This window comes from Biomphalaria glabrata, chromosome 8, assembly GCF_947242115.1.
Source record: "Biomphalaria glabrata chromosome 8, xgBioGlab47.1, whole genome shotgun sequence".
NCBI lineage: Eukaryota > Metazoa > Mollusca > Gastropoda > Planorbidae > Biomphalaria > Biomphalaria glabrata.
In genome coordinates this window covers 11,353,316-11,376,198 of record NC_074718.1, presented here as the reverse complement: position 1 = coordinate 11,376,198, position 22,883 = coordinate 11,353,316, and the positions used below count along the sequence as shown (strand labels likewise).

At 40.9% G+C, this 22,883-nt stretch overlaps 1 protein-coding gene across 5 annotated transcripts in view; it reads left to right on the top strand.

Moving 5' to 3' along the window:
- The window catches only part of LOC106078540 (uncharacterized), a 187,743-nt gene that overhangs the window by 124,950 nt on the left and 39,910 nt on the right, over nt 1–22,883 (top strand). For 3 of the 5 annotated variants that reach the window (XM_056037941.1, XM_056037942.1, XM_056037943.1), the window contains one exon: nt 22,683–22,754. In XM_056037941.1, coding sequence (XP_055893916.1) covers nt 22,683–22,754 — 72 coding nt within the window. Of the gene's footprint in view, nt 1–613; nt 3,595–22,682; nt 22,755–22,883 lie in introns of all 5 variants that reach the window. The other 2 variants (XM_056037945.1, XM_056037944.1) reach the window with 1 other exon arrangement.

Here is a 22,883-nt window from a genome sequence, read left to right as displayed (position 1 = left end):
CTCGTGGTTTGCCTATGGGGCGCCTGCCTTTTGGTTTTTGCCGGTGAACAATCTTTGCTCCTCTGTTCTCCGACATTCTCTCGAGGTGACCTGTCCAACTGTCTTCTGTTTTTATTTCCTAACATATAGTTTGAAAACATTCTGTATTGATTTGTTTATCATACCCCCATGTCCCCCACTCTCAACCTTCCTCCTGGGCCCCTACCCTCTTACTTTTCTTTCAAGCTGATAGTTATTACTTTTATGTGTACGCAATAATTCACAGAGTGTTTGTAACTAGATCTAGCCCAGTTTTATTTGAACTCTTGATAGTATAAATTTACAGGGAATGTATTGATCCATATTTTTAATGTGTTGACCTAGATCTGATCTGTAGCGTCTTTATTTGCCTTTGTGTCAATACCGAATCAAAACAAAAAAAAATTGGAATGTCGTTTCTTGCTTTGAAAATAAAATAAAACTTCTGGATTTTAAAATATTTTAAACTTAATGTGTGAAGATTCAGCAGTGTTTTCGTGCGAGCCTTTTTACTTCTCTTGATTACTGTTGATTTTAGTTGCCAGTGAGTTCTCGTTTTGTCTTTTACCTTGTGTTTATATTTTTATTTCTGTAGAAAGTTGACATTAGCCAAAAGTTACCATTGACTGGTATATGTAGCTGACGCCATCTTTATTTCCTAATCAAGTTCTTTCATTGCTGTGTCAGTTTATGACGTAAGCCTCACTTAACCACACGCAGAAGGTCAGTGTAATTAGACACGCAAGGTGAAGGTCGATACAGCCTCAACAAAGCCTATGTTGTGTTTGTTTTTTTTTTCTCACAATCGGGGGAGAATCTGCCAGCCGTGAAGAATGACCTGGTTATGGGAGCTATTTTTAGAAGTGTTGACGTGTAAAAGTACTGTGGTCAGCTTTGTGGTCAAGTAACACAAGAAAAACAAAAAAAAGAGAGAGACTATGCTGAGACAGGCCGGAGTGACCGCCCCTTCCCCGCGAGAAGATGGCAGCGCGGGGATCCCGCCAAGTGCCGCGCTGAAACGAAGCCGTTCAAACCCGGATTATGACAACCTCACTCCTGCTCTCCGCGAGGCGGGGAGGGCTGGGGCGGACGTGGACGGAGAGGCTGTGGTGGCGGGGGGAGCAGCAATCAATACGGATGCGGTTAATGGGCCAGCAGACGAGGAGACAACGGGCCACGCCGCTTCTGCTGTGTGCGGCCGAGGGGGTGAGGCAGGGAGGGGCGGTGCCGCTGGCACGGCGGAGTATAAAGAAGGAGTGGAGGAAGTCGGAGAGAGCAGATGTCTACTTGTCGAGGATGGAGCGAGTGTTTTAACGCCATGCAGTACGGATAGTTTACTAGTAGAGGCCATGGGAAACAAGCTCACTACATCTCGAGTCCGGGGAGCCGGGGGCCCCCCGCACGTGCACGGACCGCTCACCGGCTCCGCCCCGGAGACGAAACATAAACTTTCGAAGAGCCGAAAAACGGATCGCACGGTCACGTGGACAAAATCGTCCCAGGCCGTCACGTGGTCCGCCCCATCTGTGACCTCAGAGGCGGGGCGGGCACGAGGGCCGCATGTGACGTCATCCGGCCCAAACGCGGGAAAAGAACCGAAACTGGATAATTCTGTAGACACCAGCGCGATTAGTGCAGTTCGTCTCAACGGGGGCAAGACCGAGTCGTCGAACAATGAGAGACGTGAGCTGTCGGTCGACCCCCTCGGCGTCTCCACCTCTGTAGCGCCTCTTACGGCGCCATATGTTGCCACTGGTCTAATTGAAAGTGAAACGTCGACTGTCGTCGCCAACCACCTCAATGTTTGCCTGGAATGTCAAAGTCTCGGGCTGAAGGGCGACAACCTGAGAACGTACAAGGAGCAGACATTCCACAACAGGACAATCATGGCCACGGCTCACGGACAAGAAGCTAATCACCCGTACTCAGCCTCCAGGTCGCCTGGCCCACTTTCGCCGCCTGCTTCGGTCATCTCGCCAGCTCCTGTTTCGTTTTCGGAAGCCAATCGGGCAGCTGAGGCGCCGATGACGACATCATTGTCGGAAGTGATGACAGCAAGCACGAGCGACAAAGGTCACGAACCCAACCAAGCGTTTTACGGAGATTACTCTGAGTCGGAGAGTGCTGACGTAGTACTACGAAACTCACCAATCAGAGACAACGTTTCCAGGGCCGACGCCAATGGCGCCAGTTCTCAGTCTAACAAAGCCTGCAACGGTCCCTCTTTAAGCCGCTGTTCTTCTTTCGACCCAAGATACGCCAGCATTCATGTGTTCTCAAATGGCGTTACAATCGGGTCAAACTCAAACCAAACTGTTCCTACTTCACAAGTACAAGAAGAAGAGGAAGCTATCTACGCCATTCCAATTCCGAAAAGCCATAGGAAGCCGAAAGAACCGTTGACCGGTGGTCAAGAAACTGTTAACGGGTGGACATCGTCCCAAAAGCAGTCTGCAGACGACCAAGAAACCTTTGACAACTTTGACGAAAATGTGTTTAATAGAGTAGAGGTGACTTGTCAGATGAAAAAGTCGACCACCACTGGAATGATTTCTACCCTCGACAATTCTCAGACTTCCTACCGAGATACATTCCGCAATGATTACTTCAGCCTCGGCCGTCGACCAAAGCGACCCCGAATACCGACCTTGGTGGACAGCAAGGGCATGGCGGTCAGCTTGGACGTACTTCTTAAAATTCGCCGCCAGAACTCCTTAGAAGAGAACAGGGCTTCGTCGTCTTCACTGGACACCGCCAGCGTGGACGATATTCTGAAATCTTGTTCTGAGTTTGACCCCACTGCCCCTCCAGGATATAGGAGTCGGACCAGCTCAGAAGTCGTTTCTCGTAACTTTCGCCAAGCCTTGGTTCAAGATCTTGTCCATCAACATGGCGGTACTCAACCTTGCAGCAACGTCACCACACATTCCTCCAGCGCCAAACTGACCAGCTCTTCTACGATCTCCTCCGAGTCTACAACTGGTCATGTAGCAGTTGACGCGCCACCTGGACACAGCCACCAATTCATTGTTGACCATGGACTAGCTTCGCAAGCTTGTGCAGACAATGCAAGGATTGACCCATTGCCCTTGTTATGCCAGAATGGTGGACTAGAAAAAATGGATTGTGATTCGCTTCGAAGCGTTACCTCACCTATGTCAGAGGGGATTATGATAACATTAAACACTCAAGAAACATCAGAAAAAAATATCGATACGCCTATGGATATTTCAATGTTTTCAAAGGGTTGTTCAGATGTAGCGTCACTGAGTACAAAAAATGACATTCCAACCGGAGTAACACCGGAGGCCTCCACGAGTGTTTCCACTTCTTCGGTCTCTATTACATACCATTCGGAATCTCAGGCCCCCCACTCTCTGCCCGATCACCGCCCCTTACTGTCCAGCAGTTCGGACACTCAGTCGGATACCACATCACTCCTGTCTCCGATCAGCCTGTCCTCGGAAGACAGCGGTCAGGTTGCCAGTAATCTCCTTACCGTGGATACTTACCAGGAGGTCAACTTCGGGGACGCATCGCCTGGACTTGGGCGTAAATCACCAAACTCTCTAGCCAGTAAGTAGCCACTTGATCTAGATTTAAATCTTTATCTATGTTGCTCAAATAGAACAGTCGAGCAGTGTCTTCTAGAAATAAAGTTCTTTCTCTAGAGTAAATTTTGATAGAATGTATAATTAACGTTTGAATACTTCACCTTTACGATGATATGTTACTGGATAAAACATCAGTTATTATGTTCGTAAATTTACATACAAACATCTTTTACTTGTTTCCAAAATATCGGATGCCACATTCCATCTACAATATTGTAAAATCTTTGTCTAACAAATGTAAATACATTCTACTTTTTGAGATATCCCTTCCAATGTAAAGGATAATTAATTACCGGTACCGTAACATTTTAGCATGCAAACTTACGGAACCATAGAGTTATCTCCCTTAGTTAGTCTTATAAAGTACTTGCACCATTAAATCAAGCGTCATAGCCACGGAACTAATCATATATCGTGACGAAACGATGAGAAATAATTTCAATGTATCTCTTTATGTTCTTCGTCTAAAATAATTCACTTATTCCCAAAAGTGTACTTATAAATGTTGGTCCCTCTTATGAATTAGTTTTATTTTGTTATAGTATTGATTATAGCTGTTTGAAAAGAAATAAAAAAAACAAGCACCCAATACAAGCAACTAAAGCTGTTTTTCCACACTTGCACCATTTAATTAACCAAACCTCATTCCACCCCAACCCCCCATGTGCATCTCCAAACCCCCCCCCCCCCACTTTCACACGTAACGACGACCCAGTTGTTAAGATTCCTCTCGCCGCCTGTAATTATAAAGCACCTTGGTTCGAAAACTTGACTACCGACACACTGACATTCTCAGCGCATTGTAACATTTGTTTTGGTGTTAAAATTGGAATTTCTTTTCAAAATTCGCAGCTTTGGGCTTAAAGGGCAGACAATAATAGACGGACTTACGTAATGCCCTCCTGCAATGCTTAAAGTCAAAGTTAAGAATTTACAATCAAGTGACTGAATTCAGAACGAAAGATGCACTTTAATTTGGGCTTGTAAAATAAAAAAATATTTCAAACGACTATGATCTCATTTTTTTTTATTTATCTGTCAAATTCAAGGACAGTGTATCCGATTTTCTTTTCCTGGTCCAGCATAAACAAATAAAGAAAACCACATATTTTATTATCAAATTTTTCTTTAAAAAAAAAAAAAAAAAATTGAACTTATAGCACAACCAAATGACCCTACATAAGAGCTGTACAGTATAATTGTAATGATCAGTATGTTAACTTTATACAATAAATAAAAAAAAAGACGTTTAGACGTGTAGATGTCTTTAATTAAATCGATTTATGTAAATCACCTTTCCTATCTTAAATTAAATGCACTGAATGTATTTCAGCACATTGCGTTAAAAAATGTGGCTCAATGACACATAGTGTGTTTGTGTGTTAAAAATGTGGTTCAATGACACAGTGTGTGTGTATGTGTGTGTGTGTATGAGAAATACACTTGAATCATTTTTAACTTACCACCATTGCTACCAAACTACCAGTATATTAGTCATTCAGATGCACGTCGTTTTTTGTTTTGCCTGCCCTTATCAATATATAATATCATTGTTATGTGTATCATCCTTCATATACAGTTCAGTATTGTTGGACATATTCCATTATTATACATACCATCATTACAATACATACCTCCATTTTCACTTTTACATCATACCATTATGATTATACATACTTCCATTATAGTAATGCTACAGGAACGATAAATGTTTACCGTTCAAATGATACAGCAGGAACTATAACTGTTTGGCATATAATCTGTTCTGCGTTCCTTATTAGTTCCTTAGATACTTTGAAGCATTGATAGATTAGAACCTAGAAATCGTAATTGTTAATGTTCTATGGCCACAACCGACAGTATATATTGCGAATGCACATTCAATAAAATACACTTCCGTTGTAATAACTCTGTGTATATGTGTGTGCGTGTGTAGCAATCTTAGTGTAATCGAAATGTACACATAGTTAACGTGTGTGTGTGTGTGTGTGTGTAGACTCTCTAGAACAAACGCATCACGTGGACCCCCAACTCTCTGATGCTGCCTATGTTCTGAGTGATGCAACTTCCTGGATCCAGGCATTGAGCAGGCCCACAAGTTGCCATTAAGTCTGACACCCTACCCTCCTCTCGTACGTCCCCCCCCCCCCCATATAACTCCCTGCTAGTACTGCGCTGGAAGGCGGCAGAGCGAGTTTAACCTTTTTCTCTGGTGTTTCCCACGCTCATCGTGACATGTTTGGTATTTGTCTCACTTTCTTCTAGTTCTCCTCTTTCTCCTTCTTGTCTCTTTTCTCTGATCTCTCTTTCTCTCTCTGCTCCATGCAGTTCCATTTTTTTTTCAAATGTACTTCCCACCCACCCCCCCACCATCACAAGCCATGTCTGCATAATTTACGCACCCCCTCTGGTTTTGTGAATTTTCCGCAACACAAGTACCAAGTGCGGATATTTCCGATTAGTACGTTGTCGGCTGTTTTTATTACCTTGGCAAGATGGGCGATTAGTTGCTCTATAATTTTAGAGGATGAATATGTTTAACTAACATCCCCCGCCCCTTTTTTTTTTGTCCTCATCAATTTGTAAAATGGAAAAGCTCACTACTCTCTACAACAGAAACTCACACACACTGTCTATATTGTTCTCCTACTCTGTTTTTAAAACAATTTGAATATATATATATACACACGGAACGTTTTGCTGTATAAATTATGTAAATTAAAAACAATGATCTTTTTTTTTTTTGTTTCACGAAAAGCAAAATTTCGTTTCGCTTTTTTTTTAAATTTAGAAATTTTAAAATGCTGTGACGCTTACGGTTGAAAAGATCATAAAAAATCTACCATGTTATGTTACGATATTCTAATAGATATAGTAATGTAGCATATTGGTAGCATCGGATTTAGACTAGCTATTCGAGATATGGGACCCCCTTGAAATCAACATTTAGCTATTTTTCCTTTGCCCTTTCTTCAAAATGATTATAACTATCACTGTGGATTGGGGGGGGGGGGGCGCTGCCTAGGTTATGTTGCCTATGGGTAAATCCATCACTACATGTTGCTTAGGGCTAATTGTGAAGTAAATCAATTGGACTTGAACTCTGTAGTTGTGTCTGTTCTTGTGTTATGTCAATGAGTTTGACCTAGATGAGAAATGAAATAGACATGTAGGTTGGCGGCTATTGCGCGTATGTCCTCTTGACTGTCTTCTTACTGTTCCCGGGTTCGATTCCTGTCTTGCCGCTCTGTCGAGGACATACTCATTTTCATTTCCGCCTAAATGTTTAAAATCGTTAAAGTCTAATCCAATGACAATACGTTGAACTCGAAATACTTTAAATAACGACGGGCTAATTCTCTCTCGTGATTCTCTTGTTAGTTCTTTGTCTTTCAATCAAAGGTCACAACTTAGTTTCCAAAACAAATCAAGTCTGTGAAGATGAAAGGGGAAATTATAGAAGAGCTGGGGGGGGGGGGAAGAGGAAACGGAAAAACACTTAGGGTAACAGGGCGAGGGAGGGGGGCTGTGGAATGGATTGAATAATTCAAGTTTCAAATTGTTAGCCCTTATGTAACATTGTTACATTATACAGTGCAATTCTATAAGACGAATGGTAAAGGAAGTTAGTCATTGGTGGATATCTTTTATAACCTTTGAACTCTGAATTTTTTTATTTTTTTTTGCGTTGTAACAATTTTGTGTGGGAAGAAATGTGTACGTGATCCCTTTTACGTTAAACATACACACGGATCGAAATCTTTAACTTTTTGTAACATCCATGAGATTGTTAAAATTTAGCACATTACTTTGTATGAAAATATGCCAAGAAAATATGTATGTGTATGTATGAATAAAAAGTCTTTTAAAAAAAAAACAAAAAACTCTGCCTCATTTGTCCTACTGTGTTGGGAGTCCTCTCTCCCTCTCATCATTATCTTGCCTCTTTTATCTTCTTTCTCTCATTAACCCATTGCACCTCGGCAGCCCCTGTCCTCTCAGCACCCCTCTATTCTTGCACGCCCCCAAATCGTACTGACTATATCTAGTTACTTTCTTTTCTCATCTTCCACACAGCTTTGGGCTTCTTTTGTCTTCCGGTGGGTGACAAGGGGAGGCTATCATTTATCTGGTAAATCCCTGCCACAGTTCTAAATCCTGCTGTTTTTTTTCCTTCTTAAATTTATATTACATTGTTAACGTCTGATGTGCATATAGAAAAATGTTGCTTAAAAACAATACCAGGAAATGAATCAATTGGATATCATTTACGGCTCTTAAGTTTAAGTTCGTAACTTAAAAGTAAATCTATGGGAGGCATTGTCCACTCATTCTGTATCATAATTATCTGTAATATCACACATATCATCTGGATTCAAATACAACATACACACACGAAAAAGTATCCACGTCATAAATGTCAAAAAAAAAAGTCATGTTTTAAACTATTTACGTGTTTATTTCACTAGAAAAAGTTCGAAACAGTATTTATTATGTGATTCTGATTTCTAGAGTGAAATAAAGTTCCGCTCTTTTAACTCTGCCCCAATCCAATCCCACTCACCATTGAAAGACGCGAGAATCCACTCACGGCATAATAGATCTACTCATCAGCCTGGGTTGATTGATGTAAACATTTCGTTGCCAGGTAACTCACGCGTAGACAGGCCAAGGTAAATTTCACACCTACGTTCGCTAACTAGATCTGTGGTCTGTAGGGGAGCTAACACCGCACACACAGAACCAGACGTTCAAGCCTATATGCCAGTTTGCAATCGAGAAAAATACTTTCACGTTGGTATTTCCAGTCTAACGTAACCCACTTCTGCAATATCTTATTTCATTTATTGTTGCTGTTGCTGCTGTAGTCTCTCAGCCTATTATCTCCCCTCTTTCGTCTCTCTTTCACTCACACACACACACGCATTCTCTTTCAAGACAATAGTTTACAAGTTATTGTTCTCTTATTGAATGTATTGCCTGGCAAAGAGGCTACAGCAGTGGTAAGCTCAAAATAGTGTATGTGTGTGTGAGAGAATGAGAAAGAGAAAAAAGAGAAGAAAGAATGAGAGAAGGGAGGATGAGGGCGGACATATCGAAGTGTTGACGCGAGACCAATCGTCATAGAAGCCTTCAACACTGACCCGCGACGTCGCAACCTGTGGCCAGTTTAGACCAATGGCTTGTTGCCACGTCGCACAGACTTGTGACGTGGCAATGAGCTATTGGTCTCCACTGCCCACAGGTTACGACGTTGCAGGTCGGCGTTCAAGCCTTCTATGACGATTGGTCTCGGTTGACGAGACTCGGAGAGAGGGAGAGGGAGGGAGGGAGTGTGTGAGTGTGAGAAGGAGTGTGTGAGACAGAGGGTGTGAGAGAGTGAGTGAGTGAGTAGTGAAGATAATTAAATAAAGAATACTAAAAATCATGTACAGAGAGACAAGGACACTACTGTAAACTTGGATTCAGTGTGATCTTGTACTTTTTTGTTGTCTAGTCATCGCCTTGATCTACATCTCAGTCTACGTCAACACAGACGTCTGCTCATTTCTGTTTCAATTCCAGACGTGAAGCATGTTCAGTTCACTAACTAGTCCCGCCTCTTCCCTTGGAAAAAGGCGTGTGCTGGAGTTTTACTGTTAATGAGGTCGCCATGTGGCACCCCAGTTTGTCATCCTTACTGCAGGCGTACACTTGTTTGCCGCCCCGAAATCTTCTGAATCCCAAGCTTGTTAAGCAGGACCGGACTTAGGCCACTGCAACCTATGCGGTCGCAGTCGGCCCCGCAATCGTTAGGGCCGACCCTGTTGTTAATACATTGATTTATCATGGTCGCAGTCATACAGTAAAAAGTAGTTCCCCTTTCAGACCTTGCTTTCTACAGGGCAGACGACGTTGAGGTCATCAGTTTCTTCTGCCAATGGTTCACTAACAGGGTGTCATTAGAGTTCAGTGGACCCGAGGCGCCTTAAAAATCACGAAATTCAAAATCCCAGTCTTGGAACCCAGGACCCCAGGTTTGGAAGTCAAGGGGCTAGCCAGTCGGCCACCGCGTCCCACAAAATGTATAGTATAAAAATTGCAAGAAAAGCGCAACCTGGTATTGCATTCTGTTGTTAGAAACAGAACGATCTGGACGTTGCATTGTTTTGGTCATCTAGTATGTCCATTTCTCCAGCTGTCAGCCCAGCCTACATCTCCACATCTGTCAGTCAAAATCTCTCTGCCAGTCCACATCTCTCTTTCTGCCAGTCCACATCTCTCTTTCTGCCAGTCCACATCTCTATTTCTGCCAGTCCACCATTTCTTCTTATCTCCATGTTTCCCCTGTCCAAACCTGCTCACTAATCCCAGACTTATATCTTGTTGTTGTTATTAAGTTTCTATTGTGCTGACCACGTGACATGCACGCTGACTCCATCTGTTTGTATTTTATGTACTCGCTAGGTGAATATAAAGCGGTCGGTCACTCTGTCACACACACAAACTTACATACACACACACTTTCGCACATTTTGATCATAACCATCCACACGAACGCATGACACAAGCGTGTTAAGGTGGGTATACTTGGCTGAGTTGGCTCCGTGACTGGGGGGTCAGCTAGTCAGGAGGACAGAACTCGTGTGTTAATTATTCTCAACTTGTTTTTTTTTACGTTGCCAAATTACTGCCTTTCCCCCCCCCCCCCCCAATTCCACCCACCTCTCCGTCTTCGTTGGACGTAAACAAGAGTGGTGGAACCCTAGCCTTCATCTCCCCTTCTCGCAGTCTCCAGTAAAGAAATTAGATCTCTTTTCCCGGAGTTACATTTCAGCCTTTTTGCTTGACGAGGGTCAAGGCTGGCGGCTAAGCTTCTAGGTAATATACTGTATATACACAAAGGAGGTCTAGAAATAAAAAGCCTCAGGACATTTCACTCTCTCTCTCTCTCTCTCTCTCTCTCTCTCTCTCAGTCTTACGCAATCTCTTATTTTAATCACGTGATTCATACTAGTTTCAGTCGTTTTCCAAACCCATTTATTTATTGTCTTTCTTCTAAAGGGTTGACAACTATCTAGTGACCACTCCCCGCATAACAATATGAAGACCTTCTTATATGTCAAGAGCAGATCATGAAAGTCCAAGACTTATAATAGAAATAATCGTTTTCTTATATTTTAATTTAAAAAGTTTATATCAACTCTGTCTGTCTGTCTGTCTGGGTGGATTATTTTATGCGTTTTTTTTTTCTCTCCCACTTCCCATTCTCGGATCAATTTGAAATTTTGGCGCAATTATTCATGGTCAAAGACAATACATGAATCAATTTTTTTTTTTAAAAATTAGTTAATAAGCTAGTGGTAATTAACACATTTTTTTTTTATAGAAAAAGGAAGATAAATCACGCGACATTGAGATATGTGGCAGTGATTGTGCTTTGCGTTTGCTTATTTAAGTTTCAAAAAAGTATTTTTGTTTATTTAGTTTATTCATTTCTATTATCTGTTATTATCACGAACAATCAGGCAGAAGACAACTAAAAACAAAACCAGACAGAAGACAACTAAAGACAACACCAAACAGAAGACAACTAAAAACAAAACCAAACAGAAGACAACTACAGACAATGACAGACAGAAGACAACTAAAAACAAAACCAAACAGAAGACAACTAAAAACAAAACCAAACAGAAGACAACTACAGACAATGACAGACAGAAGACAACTAAAAACAAAACCAAACAGAAGACAACTACAGACAATGACAGACAGAAGACAACTAAAAACAAAACCAGACAGAAGACAACTAAAAACAAAACCAAACAGAAGACAACTAAAAACAAAACCAGACAGAAGACAACTAAAAACAAAACCAGACAGAAGACAACTAAAAACAAAACCAGACAGAAGACAACTAAAAACAAAACCAAACAGAAGACAACTAAAAACAACACCAAACAGAAGACAACTAAAAACAAAACCAAACAGAAGACAACTAAAAACAAAACCAAACAGAAGACAACTAAAAACAAAACCAAACAGAAAACAACTAAAAACAAAACCAAACAGAAGACAACTAAAAACAAAACCACACAGAAGACAACTAAAAACAAAACCAAACAGAAGACAACTAAAAACAAAACCAAACAGAAGACAACTAAAAACAAAACCAAACAGAAGACAACTAAAAACAAAACCAAACAGAAGATAACTAAAAACAAAACCAAACAGAAGACAACTAAAAACAAAACCAAACAGAAGACAACTAAAAACAAAACCAAACAGAAGACAACTAAAAACAAAACCCGAATTAAAAGAATAGTACACAACTTGTGGGGGACATTGTAATATTATCAGTATAACATTGTCCAGGCTATAAGATAAGCTCATTTTGTTTTATTCATCACTACGCTATGAATATTATTTCTGTGTCTTGGTTGAAGAAGATGAACTGTTTACACTGCCATTGACCACAGCACTCAGTCACCCTTGACCACGGACAGACCACTTGTTCCTCTCTCGTTAACTCTCTTGTTCACCCCCCCCCCCCCAGTGCAACACCTAGAGTCCCTCACGAAGATCAGAGTTTGGGGGGGGGGGGAAGATGCAAAGGTCTGTGTGTGTGGTTTGATGTGTGTGTGTGTTTGATGGGGGTGGGGATTGAGCTGAGGAAAGATTGTGGAAATGATGAACGTGCGCTGGAAGTTTACCCGGCATGACTCACCCACGTACAGCACGTGTCAACAGCGCTCACACTTGTGTCACACACTTTTAGCCACCCCCCCGGCCTCTCAGAATTCACTCACGCACACAGGCCGGCACAGTCTGTCATGAATACTTTCTGTTGGCAAAGTTGATGCTGTAGAATGAAGCTATCATCAACGCTGTCATAACCCCCCCCCCTTTTTTTTTCCACCCCTTCAAACCACTGTCACCAATATCACTGCGTTCTCTTCCTCGCCCGTGAAGACCCTAAAACAGATTGCCCTAAAACAAATTGCCCTAAAACAAATTGCCCTAAAACAGATTGCCCTAAAACAGATTTGCCCTAAAACAGATTGCCCTAAAACAAATTGCCCTAAAACAAATTGCCCTAAAACAGATTGCCCTAAAACAAATTGCCCTAAAACAAATTGCCCTAAAACAGATTGCCCTAAAACAAATTGCCCTAAAACAAATTGCCCTAAAACAGATTGCCCTAAAACAGATTGCCCTTTATATTTCCGTACTTAAAACGTGCCAATGAGGCACACAATTATTGATACATTTCACTACTCGCCCACTCACCGTTTTACCGCATCATTAAGTCACCACGGCTATTTATCTCCCTTCCACTGTACAGCCCGAGCTAACCCGCCTCAACAAGTGTAGTACAACATTGCTAAACTTTGTTTCTACAAGAGGGTGGCCAGTGCTTATATATTTATCGTTGGGCCGAGAAGTCTATATTTAGGCCACGGAGGTTGTGGTAGGGCCACAGGGGCTGTGGTTGGGCCAAGAAGTCTGTAGTTAGGCCACTTGTTGAGGCGGGTTAGCTCGTGCACAGTCTGTGTTTTTAAACATGTAGCTGGGGCAATTGAAGCTCTCACACTTGCTCTAGATCTCTCTCTATTTAAAATCAGGCCAACACATAATGAACACATCTGGTTCGATGCTTGTGACGTGCTATAGGGGCAACACGTTGAGTCATTACTGTTGATGACTGTGTTTGGATAAATGTCATCTTTCAATGTCGATGTTTTAAAAGTACAAAACTTAGATCTCAGTACTCATAAACACACATTGTCAATATTTTCATAAAATAACCTCTAATTATAGAACTTTGCGATTTTCGCTCGGCCCAGACCAAAAATCAAGTAGCAATAAACATGGGGTCAATGTTTTGGTCAATATAGACACTTTTAAAATCTTTTGATTTCGACCAAGTCCCAGTAAAAACACAGATCTAGTTATGACTATCCATAGGGTCAATGTTTTGTTAATGTCCAATGTAGTCACTTTAATTCAACCAAGCCCCAATAAAAACCCAGATCTAGTCATGACAAACATAGAGTCAATGTTTCGGTAGCCTACATGTAGCCCATGCTGTAACGTTATGGTTTCGACTTATCTGTTAGAGTGGCTGGGTGGTGTCATCACAAGCCTCGAGTGTCTCAATTCTCGCGTGGGTTGGGTCTCATGGATGCTTGGAGAAAGTTGTGCCAGCCACGTTTCACCACCACCAACCTATGAAACATCACCACTGAGTCCTTAACAACCTAGGATATAATTTGAAATTGTTAATATGGTTAAGATTTCGTTAATGTTTATGATAAAGAAGCAAAATGTAAAAATACTTTAACAAGAGAGAGAGTCATCTGAGGGAAGAACTCCACATTATATATATCAATAATGTATAATTTATTTCCCTTTTTTGATATCAAACTAAATAATTAATTTTTAAAAATTTGATGGACTTATTCGTTAATTTAATAGTGACATGATTCATATTTTGTTAGGTACAATAAAAACATAAATTTCCAACTGACTTTGACAATAGATGTGGGAGAAATTGTGTACCATACTAGACAGACAGACAGACAGACAGAGTGAATGGATAGATGCTCTGTAAAAAAAAGATTGACTAAGGCTAACTGAAGGGGGATTATTCTTAATACACGTATGGCCAAGAATAGTAAGTTGTCTCGTAACTTTTAGCACTGAAGATCTTTCAGGCTAGAGGTCGCTGGTATCAATACAAATCCGGTTAGCTTCCGGGGCTTACTGTCTCTGTGAGTCGCTTCGGATTAGTCATATAGACATGACATCTTCCCCTGTCATTGACATGTGTCTGCCTTCACCACAGCTGACAGTTCTGATGGCTACAAGTCTGAGAAGCAGTGTTTAGGTGTCGCCGCCTCTGAGGACTAGTGAGAGACTTCAACCTGCCCGCGTGCCACATTCTACTTGTCACGTGGTCTCTCTCTCTCTCCTTCTAGTTTCATTTCGCACTTTTTCTCTCTTTTCTTTCTTTTCCATTCTTTTTTTTTTTTCTTATTTGACTTTCCGTTTTATCTCTTTCAAAGTTTTTACCGTCTTTCTTCATTCTCCTTCTCACTCTCTCTCTCTCTCTCTCTCATTCAGTTGCTGTCTTTTGTTTTTTTTTGTTTTTCTCTTTATTTCTCTCTCTCTCCCTCTCTCTCTCTCTATTTTTTCCGTCCCTCTCTTTCTATCTCTTCTCTCTTTTTTGTCTCTTTCGCTCTCTCTCTTTTCTTTTTTCTTTCTCTCTCTTTCTCTCTCTTTCTCTCTTTATTACACGCCCGTCCCTTTTCTCTCGACACCTCTCATTGTAGTTTCTTTAAAACACTTTTTTTTTGTTGGACACCGGTTTTTGGCGGCCTTGCAAGTCATTACGCTTTCGCACCCCCCTCAGCTCTAGGACATATTCGTAAGCCTTTTTTCGACAGCAGTCCCTCGAGTCAACCCTTTCAACTTCTTTGCGGTCAGATCCGCTGACACCGCAAAGCCTCAGACCCAAATGTCGCCCGCATTGTGGACTTCATACAGGGACATCACATTCATATTCGACCTGCATTGTGAATATATGCTCCGCTGAAGTAGGCCTACTGCTTATTGAAAACACAAAACATTGTGTCAAGGTTGTCTATTGTGTGGGGCGAATCGGGGCGTACTTACCAATAAAACAAAGGGAGTACACTAGAGAAGGGTTGTGTGTAGAACAGTGTATCCCAAACGTTTGACCTCTGTGTACCCCTCTTACAATTTTTGAAATGCTGAGTACCCCTCGCCCCGTCCCCACACCTTTATTTATGAATAGAACATACTAAATGGGTATTTAAAAAAATCAGCAGAGTTAATGAGGTGCAACGCGTACCCCCTCCACAATCTTCCCATACAACGCGTACCCCTCCACAATCTTCCCGTACAACGCGTACCCCCTCCACAATCTTCCCGTACAACGCGTACCCCTCCACAATCTTCCCGTACAACGCGTACCCCCTCCACAATCTTCCCGTACAACGCGTACCCCCTCCACAATCTTCCCGTACAACGCGTACCCCCTCCACAATCTTCCCGTACAACGCGTACCCCCTCCACAATCTTCCCGTACAACGCGTACCCTACTTTGGGAAACACTGGTGTAGAAGATTGGGACTATTGACCTTTGTGACCCAACTGTCCTTGTCCCGCAGTTTGAACCACAAAACCGCAAACGTACACAAACATAGGAAATAACCGAATTCTGCTTTCCGTGTGATATTAATTGCCTAGAATCACCGAAAAATTCCAGTCGTTGGTCTGGCTCCCCCCACCCCCATCAACCTTTAGCCACTTGACTGTGCTCAGCGTACATCTACTAACGCCCCCTTCTCACGCCCCTAAAGCATGTCACCCTACTTTTTTTTTTTGCTCTTACCGCAATACCGTGCAGACCACGGAGTTACCGCCCATTTACTTTAATTATACATTCAGAAAGTCACCACAAGCATTTAGTGAGTCACAGCATGAGTTGCGGTTCCTGGCAGTGTGGTAGCCGGTCCCGTTAAGTTAGTCGACATATGTCACCGTACGAACTAGTACGTAATAAAAAATCTAGTCAGGAGCAACAGGTGATTTAGTTGGGTTGTTTTTTTTTCGCGTTATGGCTCGTTGTGTGGGTGTACGCGTGTGAGGTGTGTAGTTTCCTGTGTACTCACGTCAGATGTGTCCAATATGACACCTCGCCTGCATATCTTCTTTCCTGTGCAGACAGTTCTGGTCGGTGCGCAAGAGATAAGAAAACGAGGATGCCAAAAAAAAAGTTATTGATATTTGTTTCGTTGTATCTTTTACATTCAAATTTTGATTTTTAGAGTTTTGTTTTTTAATTCTTAAGATTTTAATGTGACATCTAAGAACTGGCATAACAAATTTGACAAGTTCTAGATCTGGAATATATTTGTTTTCCTGGAGGACATTTTCTTGATTTGTGTGTGGATTACAAAAATGTTCTGCCTTATTATGTATCCATGTGGATTTAAAGCTGTGCGGTGTATTGTAAAAAAATATCACCTGAAATGAAAAAGCACGCTTTCCTTCAGATAGGAAAATCACGCTTTCCTTCAGATAGGAGAGTTCTCTTGACCGGAAGTAATGCATCCAGTGAGCTGACACCCACCTAACGAGGCGAATGCTCCCTGTGGACGAGATACTTCTAGGTATGTTGGGGGTCGAAGGGTCTAGAACGGTGTCAGTGTTGACGATGCTTTTCATAAATAAGTTGATTTATTGTCTATAAACCGCAGGACTTCACAACCTGTGGGGGGTTCGGTGTTGATTCAGATTCCCATCTCTCCTTTATTATATCTATGGACGTCTCCGTACACCGTTGACAAGTTTTAAGCCATGCAGCAAATCTCAGTGGTGGGGTGAGGGGAGAGAAGGTAGCTGATGATTTTCGCCCATGCGGAGTTAATGGGCCTACCCCCCCCCCCTTTTTTTTTTTAAGATCTTCCCAGACGTTCTTGACTTCAACAAAGATGAGTTATAAAAAAATATCAAGTAAAACAAATGTACACAAATATACATGTCATTTATAATTGATATACTTAAATATAACAACATTTTAAAAATTTCAAGTGAATATCAGAGGCACTCTCTAGAACTGGGTGGATTCGGCCGCCATCCCCCCCCCAACCCCCGTAGGTTAATATATTTAATGCAAGGGGTTTATCGTTGCTGACATTTTGTTATCAAGTCACAAATTATTCCCAGAAGCAAAGTTGGTCTTTCTGTAGAGACAAACAAATATAAGTATTTACGCGTTGTCAATGTCTTTTTTTTATTCATCTTCCCCCCTCCCCCCAGCCTTTAAAAAAAAAATAAAACTCTTGTTTTGATTTGAGTCCTGGGGCCATAACGTTATAAACCCTTCTATGTCGATGTTAACGTGAATTGTGTCACGTGACTTTGTCTTGTCTTTGATCTTCACGCAGTTCAAACGTTTAAAAAGATATACTCTCTCTCTATATATATATTGTTTCGTGTCGGCTGTGGGGAGATAAACATCGAGACATTATGGCAGTTATGTCCCCCTAACTAATGGACATTAAAGGTTCTGTTTACGTAGACACGAGTTGAACGCCAACCATCATGTCATGTGACAGAAAAATAAACTGGTGCTGTCGGGGTTCGCAGTGAATTCGTTTACTTACACTAGGGCAACTAAGTTTTTTTTTGTTTTTTTTGAAGCGGCCTCATACACACAAATTGGTTTGCTAGTCTGAAAGTAAATTTTATTTAATTTTGTTTGTTTGTTTTTGGAAATTAATTGCTACCATTTCTTCTATTTGTCCTATGTTGTTGGGTTAGTCCCCCACCCCCCAACCCTGTTCCTGGATGGCCGCCTGGTCGTGTGGCAGGCGCTCTGGACTGTCGTCGCGATGGTCCTGAGTTCGAAACTTGCCCCCCCCCCGGCTACCCCCCCTTCCGCCGTTTCTGCGGGAGGTTCGGGCTGGGATGTAATAATCTTCAATCCTAAACGAACGTCCAAAACATGGAAAATGTACTAAAATCTCAAGATTTGGTGCCGAGTCTGTAATAAGAAGCTATTCTCACTCAACTGCACGCTTTTATAATTTCAACAGCCTAGACTCGAGTACGATTTTTGAAAGGTTTCATGACTGGGGTGGGGAATACTATAGCAACGATATCACGTTTACTTAAAAAAGATGAAAAGGAACGAAACAAACAACTTCCATTTTCTTTTCAGCACCCTTTACCGTAGCGCAGTTAGTGTGCATGGCAACCTCTGACCTTTCGAGTCTCGTTGGTCTTACGTTACTTGCAGAGGTGTAACGGAGTGCGTTGTTTCAAACTAGGCGCATTCCAGGGTAATAGAAAAAGTCTGGTAGGTCTAGGTCTACATCATAGTTGACTCGACCTATCAAATGTACATTTCACTCAGTCGTTTATTGCTAATAAATCATTATGGAGGATTGCTTGTGAACGTTTTAGAATGGACATCAACTGCTTGGATTAAAACTTCATTCAGAGCTTGTGTATATAACATACTCTTATGATCGCTGTTAATTTTAACAAAACAAAAAGCTGTATAAAATAATTATGTAAAACAGGTCCACCAAAATAGTAACAGACAATCTAAAACTAAATACATCGTAAAATTGAGTGTGGTTAATCTCGTTCAGACTCTAGTTGATTTCTCCTCTGAATATTTGCACATGTATACCATTAATCTACTCTCTGTCAGAAATTTACAAACGCATGTCGATCTACATACAATTACATATATAAATGATTTATAATAATTTTGAACTGAACGATTAGTACATAGTTCAACTACCAGAGCCACAACCTTATACATAAGCATATTTTACATCTGAAAAAAAAATTCACACAATTTACAATAAACCCCAATAATAAGGCTTGTCTTCGAGTCCGAAGATTAATGAGGAATGCAGTATTTCCCGTTGTTATGCTTGCCCCGGATGTGGCAAAATATGTAGGTCACAACAAACAATACACGCATAATATTGGACAAGTATCGTTTAGAGGACAAAATGAAATTTCTTTATAGCGCATGGGATTGTTTTATTTCTCTTTTTCTAATCACACAGCTCTCTCTCCATCACCCCCCTTTGTCTTTCTCCCTTTTGACATGATCGTTTTTACTCTCCTTATTCTCCCCTTTCATTTCTCGTCTGTCTGATATATATATATCTGTTACCTTTTTCTAATGTTGACAACTTATCTTGAACAAAAATTGTGTTGAATTTAAATTCCAAAACTATAGAAGATAAATAGGTAAACAAGGATTAGATTACTGCGATTAACTTGATCTCGGATTAGTTTCCTAAACTAGCACGTCTGCGTTGTGACGGGAAACAAAACAAAAAATGTTGACTTTTGACTTTCTTTAGAAATGAAACAGTTTTAAACAACTAAGTTGGACTTTCGCTTCGTCCATTGACCTGCTGACACTGTGTTCACAGTGACGTTGTTTTTTTGGTGTTTGGACACACGTAACCTCCTCGGGTGAAGGTAGATAACAAAAGAGGAGAACAGAGACGAGTCAGCGCCGTTTTATGAAAATCTGATACACACGGTCATTCGTAGCATCCAAAGTTTGAGTGTTTTTTTTTCCCCTTTCTCTCTATAATGGTGGCGCCCGATCATCAATTACATTGATATATAATGCTTCTTCCTGAGTTTGTGCATTGTTTGGAGTTTTTGTTTGGTCACTAAAAAAGTTGGCTTGGGGGTTCTGTTTGGCAAACAGCGCATTAGTGAAGTGTTTTTTAAAGTATGGAAATCCATTTGTGTCAAATTTGATGAATAGAAGTTTCAATTTGTTACAGAGATATTTGATCACGAATAACGAAGATTTGACTTTCGTTATTTTCAATCAAAACAAATTCGATTGGAAGAAGTAAAATGATCGACAAATGATCGATTTTTAAAAGTCATTTTCAATCTATTTTTTTTTTTGGTAATTTAATTCCGAATATAATATTTCACAAACAGCTACAATTTTGCCCTCCCCCCCCCCCCATTATTCCCCCCCCCTCCTTTTTTAAAATTAACATGCTAACAAATAGCCCCTATGGAAACTTGTTTGAATTAAAGCCAGGTTGAAGTAAAAGAAAATATAACTAATTAGTGTGATTATCTCTTGATAAGGCTTATTTTATCAAACATGTATCATACGTACGTCAACTCAGCCAATTAAAATTTGCGGGCACACACAACACACACACACACATGCTTTCATTCACACATTCATTCATTCACACTCGCATACTGCACGCGCGTTTGTCAAGTTGCTGCCCAAGCAGGAAAAACAATGAGTTTCTAAAAATACAAACTTTGCTCATTCACAGAATGTAAGGGTGTCTGCTGCCTGATTGCACCCCCTCCCCCATTTTATTGCCGCGTTTTAAAAAAAAACAACACTACCCTTAGTCTGTTCCTCGGCGCCCACGCACATCTCACGAGATTCACCCCCCCAAAGGGAGATAAATGTACTAGCGTGAGTCAGAATATTGGGGAGAGGGGAGAGCGTGGGGGGTGATAGATTGCTTCCTCTTGGATTTCATTCATGATTGTTGCTCCCTCTGATTCCTCACCCGCCTTAGCCCAATTAGACAATCTCTCTCTCTCTCTCTCTCTCTCTCTCTTTCTCTCTTTCTCTCTCTCTCTCGCACACACATTTATACTGACTAGGCCTTCACTATCCGAGTTTCTGGGTAGACTCTATGCTTGAAAGGTTAAACGGACATTAACATTATGTTAGATAAAAAAAAAAAAGGGAAAGGTATCTGCAGAAGCAAATCGGTGCAGTCAGTAACATTGATCTAGTGATCGAAGACCGAACTTGCAAGTGGCGTGCCGCAGTTAATGGACGCACTGACCTAACTTCGATTGTGAATTACAAAAGGGCTATAACGTATAATGGTGGGCTCGGTGGCTGAGTGATAAAGCACTTGGTTTTCCGAACTTTGGGTCCCGGGTTTGAATCTCAGTGAAGACATGGATTTTGAATTTTGGCATTTTTATGGCGGTTGGTCGTTGCGCTGTCCTCATGACACCCTGCTCGTTAACCGTTGGCCAATGAAACAGATGACCTTAACATCGTCTGCTCTATAGATGCAAGGTCTGAAAGGGGAGCTTTACTATAACATATAACTATTCTAGTAGAAAGAGGGGGATTGTCGTCCAAGTGTATCTTCCCAGCCCAAATCTAGTTTTCTATTTTCAAAATTACATGGACACGTTGAATGTGAAGGTGACTATTTGAGGACCCTTGATTATCTGTATGGATAGGGTCCATTGTGTAAGGATATATACAGTGGAGTGTGTGGAGCTGTTTTTTTTTCCCACTATGCAGTCGGATGACTCAGTTATGTAAAATCGTCGAATATAAATGTATTTCTTACTTTTGAGTCGCCGTTTTCGACTAATGTAATCTAACCTCTTAGTATCGATACCACTGTTCGAAATATCGAGGCGTCGTTGAACCTGGAAACGATACTAACACTAAATACTAAAACAAGCGAAATAAAATATTTATTTTTTTTTAAAGTATGTTGGGTGAAGGAAAAGCACAGATATCTCTCAATATTATTTTCAGATCTCGTAGACAGACATGAGTGATCTAATTGTCCTCCCTCTTACATTTCTTTACAAAGCTTATATTCACTCGCTCTGTCTGCCTGGTATAAAGTTTGAACAGGTTTTTTTTTCTTCCAGGTGAAAACAATTTTTCATTGAGTCTGACAAGGCATGAATCAATACAACAAAAATAAACAACTAGTTATTATTTGTTTGATTTCGAAATAAGGGGAATAAATGCTACTTAACGAGAGATGTGGATATAAATATATATATATATATATATATATATATATATATATATATATATATATGAATTTAGTCCCCTTATTACATTCTGACGTTTTTTTCCTCCCAATTTTCATGCTCGGATGAAGTTGAAATTTCGCATAATTATACATAGTCAATAACAATACACGAATTAATCCAAAAATTAGCCTATTTAGTTAATCAATTAGTACTAATTCATTAATTTTATTTCATATAGCATAAATGGGGCTAAACCCAGTAATTTTCATATAAATGTTAGTAATTAGAGATTATTCGCCTTAAGCCTTGGTTTTAAAAAGTGTTCTTTTATCGCTTGTTTTTGTTTGTTTTTCAATCTCAACCCCCCCCCCCCCACACACACACACACATACATACAAACACTTACACATCAAACATGTTTAGTATTGTTTCTTTTTTTTTTCTCTCTCTCTTTCTCTACCGTTCTTATTTGAATCTTTTGTCCTTACCTCTCCATATGCACGCATATAGCAACCTACACACCCTTCATCACACGCACACACACGCATTAAAACAGCAGACCTAGCTGAACACATGTGTAATTATTTAGTAACCATTCTCTTAACTAGCGCATCTGACACCACAAGCGAACACACATACACACACACATTGTAAACACACATATTAGCCTCTGACCTAATCGGTTTCCCATGTTTTTTGTCTTTACAGAACTCGAGGCCATCGAGGCCCTGAAGTGGCTGAGGGCAGCCGGTTTCCCGCAGTATGCCCAGATGTTTGAGGGTGAGTACAGCCCATCCCACTTAGCATGCATTTGACTTGAGTGGGCTCACATGTCTTGAATTGTGTCTACATGTCTTAAATATTTCTCTGGGTGTTTTAGCGTGCGTTTGCATTTATTATGGCTGTGTT